Source organism: Electrona antarctica (assembly GCF_951216825.1).
Source record: "Electrona antarctica genome assembly, chromosome: 11".
Lineage (NCBI taxonomy): Eukaryota > Metazoa > Chordata > Actinopteri > Myctophiformes > Myctophidae > Electrona > Electrona antarctica.
In genome coordinates, this window is record NC_136792.1 from 6,729,874 (window position 1) to 6,745,854 (window position 15,981).

Sequence of the window (15,981 nt, forward strand, 5' to 3'; positions counted from 1 at the left end):
CGTTTGACTTCCGGTCGGTCAGTGGATTTCAAGATAAGAGCAGAGTTGACTGCAAAAGCGAGCAAGCTGCTACTATTACGAAATTGGTGACCTATCGAATTCTGTGACTCCACACTGTCGCTGGTTTGCCATAATAGACTATTATGGCAAACCAGCGACAGTGTGTGGTGTCACAGAATTCGATAGGTCACCAATTTCGTCCCTACTCTGGTGTCTGGTCTCGTAGAGCGTGACGCGAGACAACAGCCAATGAAGAACCTACGATGATAATGTTATGTGATAATGATGCAATCAAATTATATTAGACTTGAAGAGTTTGTGAAATAAATTGTATTTATCTAACCCTAACCGGCAATACTGCACCAATTCCATGCTTGTTCTGGAACAAGGTTGCAAAAGCAGAAATGGGCCAACACTACTTGCTTGAGAGATCATAGCTGAATACAGGAAATAATGGGTCGACAAGTTCTGATGCACTGGCCAAATATAATTGGTAAGAAATATATTGGGATTATATAATGAATTATTATGTTGGTTTTATAGTAACACGTAGCCTAACAAATAACAATGCTACACCATAAATGTGATACATTACCAGAATTATGGCATTTGTTTTTTTTCCAGGATACATAAGGATTGCTCTAGTGTTTGCTTCATGGATCTCCTTCAGTAGACCAACTGTCTTCGTGCCCCTGTACTCCATCTCTGTTGTACTTGATGGTATTGTAGTCCATTATTCCACCTTCTGTGATAGAATCACAATACTGTTCTTGTCTGACTGAGTGTGACTCGCCTGTTCTGTTCTGTGTTAATTCCCATAGACCAGCATGCACCACGTGTAACAACAGTGCATACCGGTATTTTAAAGAGATTAATGTTAAATAATATAGAATTTGAAAATCACTGTGATTTGTATAAAGATAGTAGTCCTCCGAGGTGGAAAGCCTGGCTGGTGACGCCGCGTCACTGACGCGAGGTTAGTAGTGTAGTAGTAGTGGTACTGTACCTTTGTCAATACATTGTCATTGTCACCCTGCAGGTGTGGATGGCTGGCTGGCCAGGAAGCTTGGGCAGACATCTAGGTTTGGGGCTTGGTTGGATGTGGTGGTTGACAACTTGGGTCGAAGCATGCTGTGGAGCCAGCTGTTTAAGGTAGGCTCTCTCTGTATATGTAAGTTAACACAGTAGCACGCACGACAACAGACCAAACAGGTAAGGGAACTTTCACATACAGTACATTGGTGCCACCCAGTGGACGAGCCTGGACACCGCAACCAAACTCACTTAAAACTTGAGAAATTATAAACAGTCAACAAAAGCATGGCTGATAAAAGGTAACATTCTGTTGTAGAGAGTTTTAGAGTTTTATAATTGTTTTGTTTTTATTTCTGACATGTGATTTTTCTAGTTATGATAAGTGTTTATTTAAATTAACGTACTTTGTTGTAGGCCTATTCGTTTGTTTTTTGTGAAGAACAATACACAGTCCTGGGCTTTGTTGAGTTTTTATCCTCAATGCTTTTGAACCTTTCCGCTTGTCATTTTGTATGGTTCATACTTTCAAATCAAATGTTGCTTTTCTTCTCTTCTGTCTGCAGTGGGGCTGGTGGGTGTCATCGGTGGAGTGGTGTGTGTTTGTGTGTAACCACAACGCAAGGGGTTCCCAGTGGAAAAGCACTTTCACCAGTAGCCCACATTGGGTACAGGCTGTCATGGCAAAAGGTACAACATGTGTTGGATTTGAACATATGTGGAAAAATACAGTACAAATATATGGACTGCAGTGCAGACTTAATGCCTATTCATACTCCCTGAGTGTTTTACTAACCACCTTATCACCTAAAACTGTATATGAATAGGCCTTTACTCCCCATCTTGTGCCGGAGCCTGGAATTCACCTCTTCAGACTCCAGCACTCCTTATTTATTTGTGTCTGTAAAGTACAAATATAATGTGTAGCCCTATTAGAAAGTGGAAACTGCTGATGTGCTCATTTTTTTAAAAGGTTTTGTCTCTGGTGTTGGTCAGGGTTCCGAACTCCCCTGGGTGTCTGGGTGATCAGTGGACTACACGGCCTCCCTCTGTGGCTGTATGCATACCAGTTGGACATGCTGTCCCTATACATGGGTCTTTATCCCTGGCTCCAGACTCTGGGGACTGTAGTACTGGCTGTGGGGAGACTTTTGGGTCTTTCAGTGGAGGTGAGAGTTCACAGTATAGCTGCTATGTGTTCACTTGCTTCTTTAGAAACACACACACATTAAGTGATTAACTATGCTTGTGAGGACCACTGAATACAGTCAACCATAGGCTTTGACCCTCACCCCAACATGCATAATTTATGCCACTCTATTTTCTAGTTCAAATAGTCGCATGCAGTGACGACCAGCGAAAACAACTTCACATAGCACTTCACTAAGCTCTTTGTATTGTCAAAAGAAGTGCAAGAATGTGCGTATGGTCAGTGGCATGCACAGATAGACACTAGGTGCTAGAGCACCCCCTGCCCTTTTGGCAATGTGCCCTTTTGGAAAAAAAAAAACTTTTCTTTTTTTGACATTGATTATTCTTGATAATATATTATTTAGGCCCCAAAATCTATAAATCTCACACTATTAAGGCAACCAGCCGGTTCCACACGCTGCACAAGGTGCCCTTTTTCACTTGAGCACCTGCCCCTCTAAATGTCTGTGCATGCCACTGCGTACGGTAGTGCATACATGCACATTGTATGGCAGCAGTGTAAAAGCTTGGTGTTCCCCCCCCCCCCTCTCCAGATATGGTGTATATATGCACACATTAAGTACCTGACCCAAGATGTGGAGAAAAGCTGAAAATCATTTGTCTGCTTCCACTGACTGATGAAGAGTCTGCTTCTGACCACTGAATTGGACATATTCCTGAGGTTACAACACTTTCCAAGTCCATCTCACTGTGCAATATTCTCTCTACCAGGATTGATATTTAAATATTCGTATTTCAGTCAAATATATTTATTTGACTGCCTAGAATGAATGTTTCACTGGATATTTAACCCATTTTGGGCGGGAACCCCTTTTGGTGTTTTAAACATCGTTATAATTTAGCTATTGAAAAATAGCAGATCTACAAGCTCATAGCTCGAGCTTGTAGGTCTGCTATTTTTGAAAAATCGTGAAAATATTTATTTCAGAAAACTGGAGGATTTAGAAGATTTTTTAAAATTTTGAGGTCAGGCCTAAATGGGTAAAAGTGCAAGTGAAAATGCGTCAATTATCTAATGTGTAATCCTGGGTGCTAGACTCCCTCTGCCAACCTGGGGAGAGCAATTTACCTCATGCTTCCGTCTATGCATGAGGAGTCCAAGCCGCTTCTTTTCACCTGATAGGGGGAGTTTCCCTGGTTGGAAACTGAGCAAATTACACAACCAACAACCAAACACAGTTGAGCATTCAGCTAAAATGTTCACAAGAATGTCTGTAGATGGAAATGTCACATCTGTTAATTAATTAAGTATATTAATATGCTTCACCAAAACGATCTTCACTGAGGATCTGAGGATATAAATGGTTATAGGCTTACTGTACACATGTAAGTTAGAAGCAGAGACAGGTTGCAAACACGATATGCTTTCTAGGGAAACATTGATTAGGGGTCAATCGATTCTTCTAACCCATTTTGGGTGGGAACCCCTTTCGGTGTTATGTTATGCTTTAGCCACCGAGTGGCGCACTTTTTCAGAAAACTGTCAGGATGTAGAAGACATTTTTAGAATCTGATCTCAGGTCAAAATGGGTTAACCTGTTACCATTCTTTATGGAATATTTTCAAATTGTTTACATGAGATTGAATGATTACGTTTTTTTTTACATTTCATGTATCATGTGGGTTTGAGCTTCAGAAGTGACCTTTAGCATCACTGGACTACCTGTGTCTGATCTGCAGTGTATTGCCTACTTTATGCTCCATCGTGTCGCTCAATGAAAATAGTAGATCCAAAAGCTCACGAGTCACGGATGTGATGTGATATACCACTGCTGCAGGATGAAGCAAAAACAGGCTTATTTCATCCACTGCCATTTGTGACGTTTTGATGAATTGGCAGCAACCAATTAATGGGAATGCAAACAATTTATACAATCACTGTATTTTTATGACAGCACACTAGCATTACAATGTAGCTATGAGGGGAAAATGCTCTTAGAAGATTGAGTCTTGGACATCTACAAGGGATAACATTTTTGAAACTGTATTTTTAATGACAAGCTTTTAAAAGGTCTGCTTTATGAGGCGGCGGTGGCTCAGGGGTAGAGTGCCTGCATGGTAACCGTAAGGTTGCCAATTCGAACCCGGGCTCCCCCAGAGTTACTGTCGAAGTGTCCTTGAGCAAGACACTGAACCCCTAATTGCTCCCGATGTGCTAGTTGGAGCCTTGCATGGTTTCCGCTGCCATCGGTGTATGAATGTGTGTGTGAATGGGTGAATGTAATGCACAATCTCTGTAAAGCTCCTTGGATAAAGGCGCTATATAAATGCACTATTTACCATTTACCATTTATGAGGGGAAAAAGAAATGTTACGTTTTAGTACTTCAGTACTGTCTGTGGAATATTAGAACAATGAGGATATATTGTTTGCGTTGTGAAAGAATATGTATGTAAATAGTGACAGCTAGATGAAAAAAACGTTACATTTGTTTTTGGGAGAATATTTATTGGATGTGGACCACTGGGCCTAATTATGTATTGAACTCTCTGCAATAAATACTGTATGTCTTTTGTTAGCACTTGGAGCACACTAAGTTCAAAGCCTAGTTATAGCTTAATGACTTAATTAACTTTCACTGTTCACTCTTGAAGTAATACTATAGGAATATAATATATCTGACTACATTGTTTCTATAAAATATGAAGTATACGATGATTCATTGTAAGCAGTGTACACCAGTGGTTCCCAAACCTTTTCGTGTCAAGGACCCCCAAATCAACATTTATTAGGCCACGGACCCCCCATTTGAAAACATTATGCCAGTGACCCCGATAAGGGAGGATTTTTACGGCTCTATAGCAGTGATTCTGAAACATTAATTTCATGGACCCCCAGTTTCACGCATTATGCCACGGACCCCCGATTTAATGGCATTTCTATCTCTGGTACCCCAATTTATATTGTAAAACCACTGTTAATTTAACTCTGAGAGTACAAATGTACACTCTGAGTTACAGACCCATAAGGGTCCATTTGGTTTCTATCTCTAATTGAGCTAGGTACCCCCTGGAACTCCCTCAAGTACCCCCGGACCCCACTTTGGGAACCCATGGTGTACACTACACAGTATCAACCTCTGTTCTCATTCAGCCCAGTTATTTCAAGTTCATGTCACTTCAGTGGATCGCTGTATGGCGCCATCCTGAGGATAAAGCATGCGAGTAGTATATATGAGGCTCACTACATCTCTAAAGCTCTTCATTCTGGAACCATCTGGTAAAACACACCTACTACTACTATTGTACTAGGCTGCATTGAACAACAACCGGGATGCAATTAACAACTTTCAACCTGGCATCCCTAGTTTGGACATGTCATTATACTGTAGGTGACATTCTTCCACAAATGTCAGATCTACAAGATCACAACAGGTTGATGTGATGTCCTACGTTTGTAGATCTTTACTAATTGTCGTTGGGACAAAATTATGTAAGGACAAAGTATGTAAGTGGTTAACCCATTCTGGGAGGGATTAGGTTATACTTTAGCATCACTCCCCATCTTGTGCCGGAGCCTGGAATTCACCTCTTCAGACTCCAGCACTTATTTATTTGTGTCTGTAAAGTACAAATATAATGTGTAGCCCTATTAGAAAGTGGAAACTGCTGATGTGCTCATTTTTTTAAAAGGTTTTGTCTCTGGTGTTGGTCAGGGTTCCGAACTCCTCTGGGTGTCTGGGTGATCAGTGGACTACACGGCCTCCCTCTGTGGCTGTATGCATACCAGTTGGACATGCTGTCCCTATACATGGGTCTTTATCCCTGGCTCCAGACTCTGGGGACTGTAGTACTGGCTGTGGGGAGACTTTTGGGTCTTTCAGTGGAGGTGAGAGTTCACAGTATAGCTGCTATGTTCACTTGCTTTTTTAGAAACACACACACACATTAAGTGATTAACTATGCTTGTGAGGACCACTGAATACAGTCAACCCTAGGCTTTGACCCTCACCCTCACCCCAACATGCATAATTTATGCCACTCTATTTTCTAGTTCAGCAACTTCACATAGCACTTCACTAAGCTCTTTGTATTGTCAAAAGAAGTGCAAGAATGTGCGTACGGTCAGTGGTGCACAGAGACACCAGGGGGTGCTAGAGCACCCCCTGCCCTTTTGACAATGTGCCCTTTTGAAAAAAAAGAATATATATATATATATATATTTTTTTTTGGACCATACCATGGTGACATTGATTAATTCTAATATATTATTTACGCCCCAAAATCTATAAATCTCACACTATTAAGGCAACCAGCCGCTTCCACACGCTGCACAAGGTGCCCTTTTTTTTCACCTGCCCCTCTAAATGTCTGTGCACGCCATGGCGTACGGTAGTGCATACATGCACATTGTATGGCAGCAGTGTAAAAGCTTGGTGTTCCCCCCTCTCTCCAGATATGGTGTATATATGCACACATTAAGTACCTGACCCAAGATGATGTGGAGAAAAGCTGAAAATCATTTGTCTGCTTCCACTGACTGATGAAGAGTCTGCGTCTACTGACCACTGAATTGGACATATTCCTGAGGTTACAACACTTTCCAAGTCCATCTCACTGTGCAATATTCTCTCTACCAGGATTGATATTTAAATATTGGTACTTCAGTCAAATATATTTATTTGACTGCCTGGAATGAATGTTTCACTGGATATTTAAAGTGCAAGTGAAAATGCGTAAATTATCTAATGTGCCGGTAATCCTGGGTGCTAGACTCCCTCTGCCAACCTGGGGAGAGCAACAGACTTACCTCATGCCTCCTCCTTGCATGAGGAGTCCAAGCCGCTTCTTTTCACCTGATAGGGGGGGGTTATAGGCCTACTGTAGGCCTACTGTACACATGTAAGTTAGAAGCAGAGACAGGTTGCAAACATGATATGCTTTCTAGGGAAACATTGATTTAGTCCGTGAGCCAGGGGGGTTGGTCTGTACCATCTGGCTGAATAAGGCTCATAGTGATTTTTGTGAAGGTATACATGTCTAGAGTTAGAAAATATGTGATAGCATTGCACCCGTGGTAGCTTTATGAGTGCTATCATGCATTTTATTTTATAACACTAGGCGAAAATTGCATGGATCAATATGAAAAAAAAAATAGTAATACAAAAATGATAGAAAAGGTTTTTCCAATTGGTTCTGGTACCTCTAGGCATGCTTAAGAATATACTGAAAATATAGGAAAATATATGTTCTGGAAAGGCGTCATTTTCAAGATGGCGTCCAATATGGCTGCCAGGAGCTTAAAATGGCTATAACATCATTATTTGGGGGTTTAGGACTAAAGGAATGTGGCTGAATCAGTGAAAGTGATCAGTTAATTATAGGGATGTGCCGATGAGACATTTTGGCCGATATCGATATCCGATATAATTAATTGCTGTTATGGCTGATAACCAATATTACCAATGTCGATCTCATTCTGTATTGAAAGATTATAATTTTGTCTATTCTGAAAAATACATGTAACAGGGTGTCTGCACTGCAGGCTTAGGCAAGTCACATCTAACTTAAATACCTTTATAATATTGTGAGCTTGTAGATCTGTTCAAACTGTTACTTTGGGCTTGTTTATCTGTAAAGACAGACCGATTCATTAATTTCATTATTTTCATTATTTTATTTATTCCAAACATGTTAAAATATAAATGAGAAAAGACAAAGGAAATAAACGTCCAAAAATAATAATAATAATGATCTTTCATAATCCTTAACTTATGTTTATGTTCGAAAGTTGGGCAGATACTGGCACTGAGGAGGATATTGGAAGGGGTATGGGAGCGCAACCTGTCAGTGGTGATCACATTCATTGACTTCCAAAAGGCTTTCGACACCATCCACCGGGGGAAACTCATGAGTATTCTACGTGCCTACGGAGTTCCAGAAAAGTTGGTCCAGATGATAGAGTCAAGGTCCAAGTTCGGCCTCAAGCTCAATACCAAGAAAACAAAGGTAATGACAGTCAACACAGAGGACAAAACCATTGCCACTGCAGACGGGACGGTGCTCGAGCGAGTCGAGGACTTCAAGTACCTCGGGGCCTGGACTGCCTCAACTGAAAAGGATCTGAAGGTTCGGAGAGCACTTGCCTGGAAAGCCTTGCACGGGATGAGGAGAGTGTGGAAATCAGACATGGGAGAAGACCTTAAGAGGCGGCTGTTCATAGATACTGTCGAGACATGGACCCTCACAGTACAACAGGAAAAATCCCTGGATGGAGTCTACACAAGAATGCTACGAATGGCACTAGGTGTCACATCAGAAATGTGGACCTCTTCTATGGGGACCTACCACGGGTCACGGACAAAGTCAGAGAGAGAAGGATGAGGCTGGCAGGGCACTGCGTCAGGTACCCAGAACTTGAGGCAAGTAAATTGACTATGGGAGCCAAACCCAGGGCAAAGCCAAGGGGGGGAAAGAAGCGTACCACCTATGTAGACGTGCTGCGGCGCGACAGCTTGGCTAACAACACTGCAGAGCTCAATAACCTGATGTTGGATAGGACATTGTGGAGGGCAGCGATCCAGGAATCCCGAGTTGGTGTTGGCTAGACCTCACTCTCGCAGTTACTATGTTCGAAAAAGGAGTAGGGAAAAGTTTATTGAAAAACGTAATCGGTCTGAATAATCAAACCGATGCCGATTAATCTAAAAACAACTCAAATCGTCCGATACCGATGTGTTTGCCGATTAATCTCCCATCACTAGTTAATTATGTATTGCCAAATCCAAAATGGTGTCCATACCACACCCAAAGTGATGTTCTATTGTACTGCATTATGTAAAAACATTACAATTACAAAATGAACAGAATAACTGTCACATAAAATCAATTTCTTATAAGTAGGTCAATCTTATGTGCTAAAGGTCAGGTCAATGTCTGTCTCATAAGCAGGTGTGTCCAGGCATGCAGCAGATACAGTATGGTCACTGGTTGACATGCACAGTATTCACCTTACCATTGATATGCAGCTGTTTGTTGTTGTAACCTACAGCAGGGGTATTCAACTAGATTGAACTGTAGAATGATGGTGTGTGGGGGGCCGCACAGCGTGCACGCTTTACTGAAAATGTGGGGGTTCTCAAAATGCATTTGTGCTCAAACACAAAGATGTATACATGTGTGCACAGTAATGAGCAGGATAATATGACTATACAGCTATATGTTACCATAGAATAGATGTAGACCTATTTGACAGTGCATAAACATAATTGCCTTGACCTTAACGACCTTCAATGGGACAATCCTGTGCAACCTCATATCCATGTGCAAAGGCAAGATCAGAGCACAAAATACTTTGCTGGCAGGGAACTTCCCAGACTACCCTGATGTGCTGGGTGAGTTGGGTGTCACAATGTAACAATCTGTTGCTGCTGTTGTACCACGACAGTTGTACTCATATACAAGTGGAATGTGGCAGACCACCAAGCTCAATTTGAAAGTTCAGGTGATGTCACACAATTTGGATGGGAGATCCACATTTTGCTAAGGGTGACCTGACACCTGATGAGATGTTGAAGCTACAAATGAGAAGTGATGTTGATAATAAAGAGACGATGAGGTAGATCAGGATTTGGGTAAGATATTGCTGCCAATCAGGAGGGCTAGGGGGATGTGGTGGGTTGATTTTATGTTCCTGATTATGAGTTGAAGCTTACAGATATTGAATGTAGTTGCAAAAGATAAATATTATCATATTTTCTTATGCTATTATTACAAATGTACTGTATAAGTATAAGTTGTTATAAGAAATAGAAATAGTTGTTTCTGTTTCATTGACCAGACCTTTAACATGTGAGATTGACCTGATATAAAGGCCTTTTTTGATTATGCCAATTACCAAAGTTTGGGCAACCAAGCTAAAATTGTCCCCAAATACAAATCAACAACAAAAACGTAATATGAAACAGCATTATTAGGTTTGGTATTGAAAAGATAGAAGTGTCAAATGGACTAAAAGGTGATGTAATGGTGAACGGAAAGTTATCTTATGCATTACTTACACTCTACACTTACACTATATTTAGTTTATTGAATTTCATAAAACATTTCATTAGAATTTATGTTCTAAGATGGTTTTAAATATTTACAGTTATTTACAGAGGGAACCTTTGTGCTGCATCTTTCATGAAAACAGAAAACAGTACGTCTCATGTAATATATAGTCCCTATATGTTGTCTCTCCTGTAATAGATAACATTTCTAGATGTGCTAATTTTAACAACTTTTCAGAGAAATATATAGTCTGAGCTGTATCCCAACCATTTTTCAAAGATATATGATCAATAATAGGAGAGAACCATCAGTTTGAAGTAGAATGCTCCATTCGGATTTTGAAAATTGAGTTTTGGCATGTGGTTATAAATGGAGTGATAACACACAGAAAGCTACCACAGATGCAATGCTATCACATTTTTCCTAGCACTAGGGATGTATACCTTCCCAAAAATCACTATGAGACTTATTCACCCCATCGGTACAGATGACCCCAGATTTGGGGTCCTGGCTCACGGCCTAATTAGGGGTCAATCGATTCTTCTTCAACCCATTTTGGGTGGGAACCCCTTTCGGTATTAGCATTATGTTATGCTTTAGCTATTGAAAAATAGCAGATCTACAAGCTTGTAGGTCTGCTATTTTTTGAAAAATCGAAGAACGACTGACATAGAAACAGCTTTTTCAGAAAACTGTCAGGATGTAGAAGACATTTTTAGAATCTGATCTCAGGTCAAAATAGGTTAACCTGTTACCATTCCTTATGGAATATTTTCAAATTGTTTACATGAGATTGAATGATTACGTTTTTTTTTTTTACATTTCATGTATCATGTGGGTTTGAGCTTCACCTTTAGCATCACTGGACTACTCTCATTTGAGGCCTGTGTCTGATCTGCAGTGTATTGCCTACTTTATGCTCCATCTTGTCGCTCAATGAAAATAGATCCAAAAGCTCACGAGTCACGGATGTGATGTACCACTGCTGCAGCAGGATGAAGCAAAAACAGGCTTATTTCATCCACTGCCATTTGTGACGTTTTGATGAATTGGCAGAAACCAATTAATGGGAATGCAAACAAAACTTATACAATCACTTTTTTCAATCAATTTTTGAGTGGTGCAAACCACTCCAACAACCAGCTTTGTCCGTTTGTGTCTATGTATGTGTGTACCTGTACGTGGGACCCAAAAAAATGAGCATGGTTACTATGGTCACTGACATTACGTCAGACCACAGCTGATCAGGCTATATAAGACCTTGCACCACTCAGTTCACACGGGTGTGATTTTTTATGACACACTAGCATTAAAATGTAGCTATGAGGGAAAAAATGCTCTTAGAAGATTGAGTCTTGGACATCTACAAGGGATAACATTTTTTGAAACAAATATACACTGTATTTTTAACGACACACACAAGCTTTTAAAAGGTCTGCTTTATGAGGCGGCGGTGGCTCAGGGGTAGAGTGCCTGCATGGTAACCGTAAGGTTGCCAGTTCGAACCCGGGCTCCCCCAGAGTTACTGTCGAAGTGTCCTTGAGCAAGACACTGAACCCCTAATAGGCCTATCTCACAGCCCGCTTTCCACGCCCACTTCCGGTAAATAGTGGTGTCATTTAACATTAGCATTTACACGTTTTTTTCTCTGGAGAATCTAAGTACATTTTCTAATGTAAAAATATGACAGACCAATATTATTATGAAGCAAACAAGATGGTAAATCAGCTCGAACAGATAGAACAAACCTTACCTTGAGAAAACAAAAGTTGTAGACTTCTTAAATTACCTCTGTTAACATGTAGCGTCTATGGAGTGACGTCACGCTATCACCACTAACCCCGAAAGGGGGCGTATTAAGGGGGCGGGGAAATTCTGTGAGATAGGCTTATTGCTCCCGATGTGCTAGTTGGAGCCTTGCATGGTTTCCGCTGCCATGTGTGTGTGAATGGGTGAATGTAATGCACAATCTCTGTAAAGCACCTTGGATAAAGGCGCTATATAAATGCACTATTTACCATTTACCATTTATGAGGGGAAAAAATGCTCAATCTCTTAAGAAATGTTACGTTTTAGTACTTCAGTACTGTCTGTGGAATATTAGAACAATGAGGATATATTGTTTGCGTTGTGAAAGAATATGTATGTAAATAGTGACAGCTAGATGAAAAAAAACGTTACATTTATAATTTAATATTATATTTATTTGATGTGGACCACTGGGCCTAATTATGTCTTGAACTCTATGCAATAAATACTGTATGTCTTTTGTTAGCACTCGGAGCACACTAAGTTCAAATCCTAGTTATAGCTTAATGGCTTAATTAACTTTCACTGTTCACTCTTGAAGTAATAATATAGGAATATAATATATCTGACTACATTGTTTCTATAAAATATGAAGTATGCAAAGGTACATTTTAGATTAATTGTAAGCAGTGTACACTACACAGTCTCAACCTCTGTTCTCATTCAGCCCAGTTATTTCAAGTTCATGTCACTTCAGTGGATCGCTGTATGGTGCACCATCCTGAGGATAAAACATGCGAGTAGTATATATGAGGCTCACTACATCTCTAAAGCTCTTTGTGCTGGAACCATCTGGTAAAACACACCTACTACTACTTTTGTAGGCTGCATTGAACAACAACCGGGATGCAATTAACAACTTTCAACCTGGCATCCCTAGTTTGGACATGGCATTATACTGTAGGTGACATTCTTCCAAAAATGTCAGATCTACAAGATCACAACAGGGTGATGTGATGTCCTAAGTTTGTAGATCTTTACTAATTGTCGTTGGGACAAAATTATGTAAGGACAAAGTATGTAAGTGGTTAACCCATTCTGGGCGGGAACCCCTTTTGGTGTTTAAGCATTATGTTATACTTAAGCTATTGCAAAAATAGCAGATCTACAAGCTCATAGCGCGCCACTTGTGAACCCAGTGAGCTTTGTGAACCCAGTGGTTTTGGTGAGTGCAATAAAAACAGTAGCTGGAACAAATAGAAAATGTCCAATTCTACACACAAGTCAAGTAATGAAATAAGACTTCGGGGCCAAAAATATTTCAACTTCTAAACAGCTTTCTAGACATCTGCTACAGTAAGTCACAGTGCAATGAGTGCAAATGTGTTTACTTTTTCATTTCATCATCAGACGAAATGAAAGCCTGGGTATCGAGGCTATTTCAACATGGACATGGCTCACACCATGGGAGTTTGTGCAAAGCTGGACACAATCAATGTGATGCAAAACTGACCCATCCTTTTTTTTTTTTTTTTACCAGTGACTCATCTGCCAAGTCTCTGTAACTAACATGGGATCCAAGTGCCTCCTCAGACTGAACAAACGACAACAGTGCACCAAGACTGCCATGGTAAAAATAGATGGAAAATATGATTTAATTGCAAATTGGTGTCTGACCTCGGCAGTCAGACAAAATCAGGCTTAAATGACAAAACATCGACCCAGGCGGTGGCGTAACCGTCTGGGCACCCGACTGGTAATCCAGTCGCAGTGTGCCGCGGGTTCGACTCCCGAGCCCGACACGGCCTTTACTGCATGTCTTCCCCCATCTCTCTCCCGTTTCCTGTCAGCCTACTGTCTGTCCCTTCAAAAACCAATAAAAGGCGTAAGCCGCAAAAAAACTATCTTTAAAAAAAAAAAAAATGACAAAACATCAGCCAATTTGAGAGATCACAGCTTTATTGAGTGTCCATCTTTTGTTGATTCAAGCAAGCACATTCCCCTTGTCCCTCTCCTGCTCTGTACCCTGAACATATTCCCTTTAACACATCATGTCGCCCCCAGCTGTTGGTATCAAATGCAAAGCCACAGCCCTTTGGAGTCGGACACTTCCCTAGTATTTACATTCTCCAAGTCAAGTTATTCTCGTTGCGGAGGTCAGAGGTCTGTAGAACCTGGAGGGGATCATGTGCCCCTAGCAAAATCCAATAGTAACATTTCACAAGTATCTACTTACTAGGACATTTAGACTGCATTGAAAGTGTGTTGTGAAAGCACACCAAGTGTCACTGCTACAGTAGATCCCAGTAGCACATTTCATTGAACAATGTTTGTGTTCAGTGTCTACATAGTGGAGCAGGGAGCCTCATTGGTCTACATAGTGGAGCAGGGTTGCCTCATTGGACAAGTCCAGTCCTTGGTGTAAGAATCTTCGAGAACAGCACATGTGCAGTGTTCAAGATTCATATCCACGGCAGCCTCTAGTCTAAACGATGCTCTCGTCACACAGACTGATATGAGCGAAAGTGACCTCATACGGTTAATGCTACATCCCTGGCAGAGTCACTCTATAGCTAAGTGATACTTGCTAGTCAAAGCAACATCAGTTCAGTCAGTTCGTTCCAATTTTGGTGTGAGCGTGGTGAAGGGTACAGGTAGGTGTTTCAATGAATCAGTTCTAAAGGAGCGATGGAGGCTCAGAGGAGGATAGCGCTTGTTGAAGCCAGAGCACCAATGAAAAGCTGAGCGTCCTTTAAGGAGCTATAAGGCTGGGACATCCTCAGCTAGAGCTAAAGTGTGTTATGTATGGGGTGAGAGTGGTTGGTGGGCCAATTTGGGCAGGGTGTTGTGGCAACACGCCATTGCGACATCCAGTAGCAGTGAGCAACAAGGAGGGGAGCACAAATATTCTCTCTCATAGCACTGAAACAAGAGCAAGGCAAAGCTCCCCCATCATTTGTAATATGGGGGGGGGGTATGAAAAAACACAAACTTCACAGTTAAAGATGGACACAGATGGATTAATGTGCAAAAGCACATGGGATAGTTCTGAAAGGCATCACATGGGCGTAGAGCTCGTTTTATTTACGGGAAATCTGTCAAAGTATGGAGTGAAGACGGTATGCTGAATGCACAGGGAAACGACACACGGACGGGACGCATGCACACAAATTGGTCCCCATTTCAGCACCCTTTTACCACTTTAAACCCTAATTATTTAGATGACCAGCGTCCCCTAGGGGTCTATTTTAACCTCAATTCTGTTTTTGTTCAACACTAAACCTTAGCCGATAAAAAAATAGCCGATCTGACTGCTAAATCTGTCAAAAATAGCGGGCCTACAAACTCACGACTTGCTATACAGCATGTAGACCTTTTTTGTTTTTGACATTTTTGCTGAATGTTAAACCCAGAATAGGGACATTCAAGTGGTTAAGGGTTGAATAGCTAAGCACTTAAGTATGGGTCCACTGTCAGATAGAAAACAGCAAGTTGGTGTTAAGGCTGCCTGGTAGTCATCATCAATAAGGGCCATCGGGCACCAGGTGTCCCATCTGAATACAGAACATCACAGACAAACATACATCCAACACAAGCACACACAGACATACCATGTGAGATTAAATAAGAAACAATGATGCATGGCCCTCTAGACGTAATGAGATAACCTTTACACAGAGCCTTGCTCTTCTCACTCCTCTACATGTCCCTTGTTTGGAGAAAAAAAATATTGAGTTTACCTGTTGCGTTTGGCTCACTCAATACAAAAGCAATAAAAAAAAAGGGCTACATAACATTACATTTCGTTGCATATAAATTATTGGCATTTTAATTAAGCTATGTCAGTACTAATCTGAAAAGAAAGGGATTAAATAAATCCAACACAAACCTCCCTATGGTCAATCTGTGTATAATATGAAATCTACTGGTCCAATACAATCACACTCCGTTCCCAAGGTTGGTTCAGTCTACTCCTTCTCAGGGCACATCGACTCCA

The 15,981-nt window shown here is 41.0% G+C and overlaps 1 protein-coding gene across 2 annotated transcripts; it reads left to right on the forward strand.

Moving 5' to 3' along the window:
- The first annotated feature begins 356 nt into the window (after positions 1 to 356).
- On the forward strand, positions 357 to 6,818 carry LOC306933135 (CDP-diacylglycerol--glycerol-3-phosphate 3-phosphatidyltransferase). 2 transcript variants are annotated; one of them, XM_079515179.1, is made up of 6 exons: positions 357 to 493; positions 625 to 720; positions 1,040 to 1,152; positions 1,599 to 1,722; positions 5,900 to 6,072; positions 6,640 to 6,818. In XM_079515179.1, exons 1-6 carry the CDS (start codon positions 454 to 456, stop codon positions 6,697 to 6,699), a joined length of 606 nt encoding a protein of 201 aa, XP_079371305.1. In that variant the 5' UTR covers positions 357 to 453; the 3' UTR covers positions 6,700 to 6,818. The 2 variants fall into 2 exon arrangements, with proteins under 2 accessions (XP_079371305.1, XP_079371306.1); XM_079515180.1 differs by lacking the exons at positions 5,900 to 6,072; positions 6,640 to 6,818 and adding exons at positions 2,029 to 2,201; positions 2,778 to 2,910.
- The last annotated feature ends 9,163 nt before the right edge of the window (positions 6,819 to 15,981 follow it).

Excerpts from the sequence above, each read along its gene's own strand:
- LOC306933135 (XM_079515179.1), top strand. The coding sequence starts at position 454 with ATGGGTCGACAAGTTCTGATGCACTGGCCAAATATAATTG. Across the intron at positions 721-1,039 it reads CATCTCTGTTGTACTTGATG|GTGTGGATGGCTGGCTGGCC; the intron begins GTATTGTAGTCC and ends GTCACCCTGCAG. Across the intron at positions 1,723-5,899 it reads ACAGGCTGTCATGGCAAAAG|GGTTCCGAACTCCTCTGGGT; the intron begins GTACAACATGTG and ends GGTGTTGGTCAG.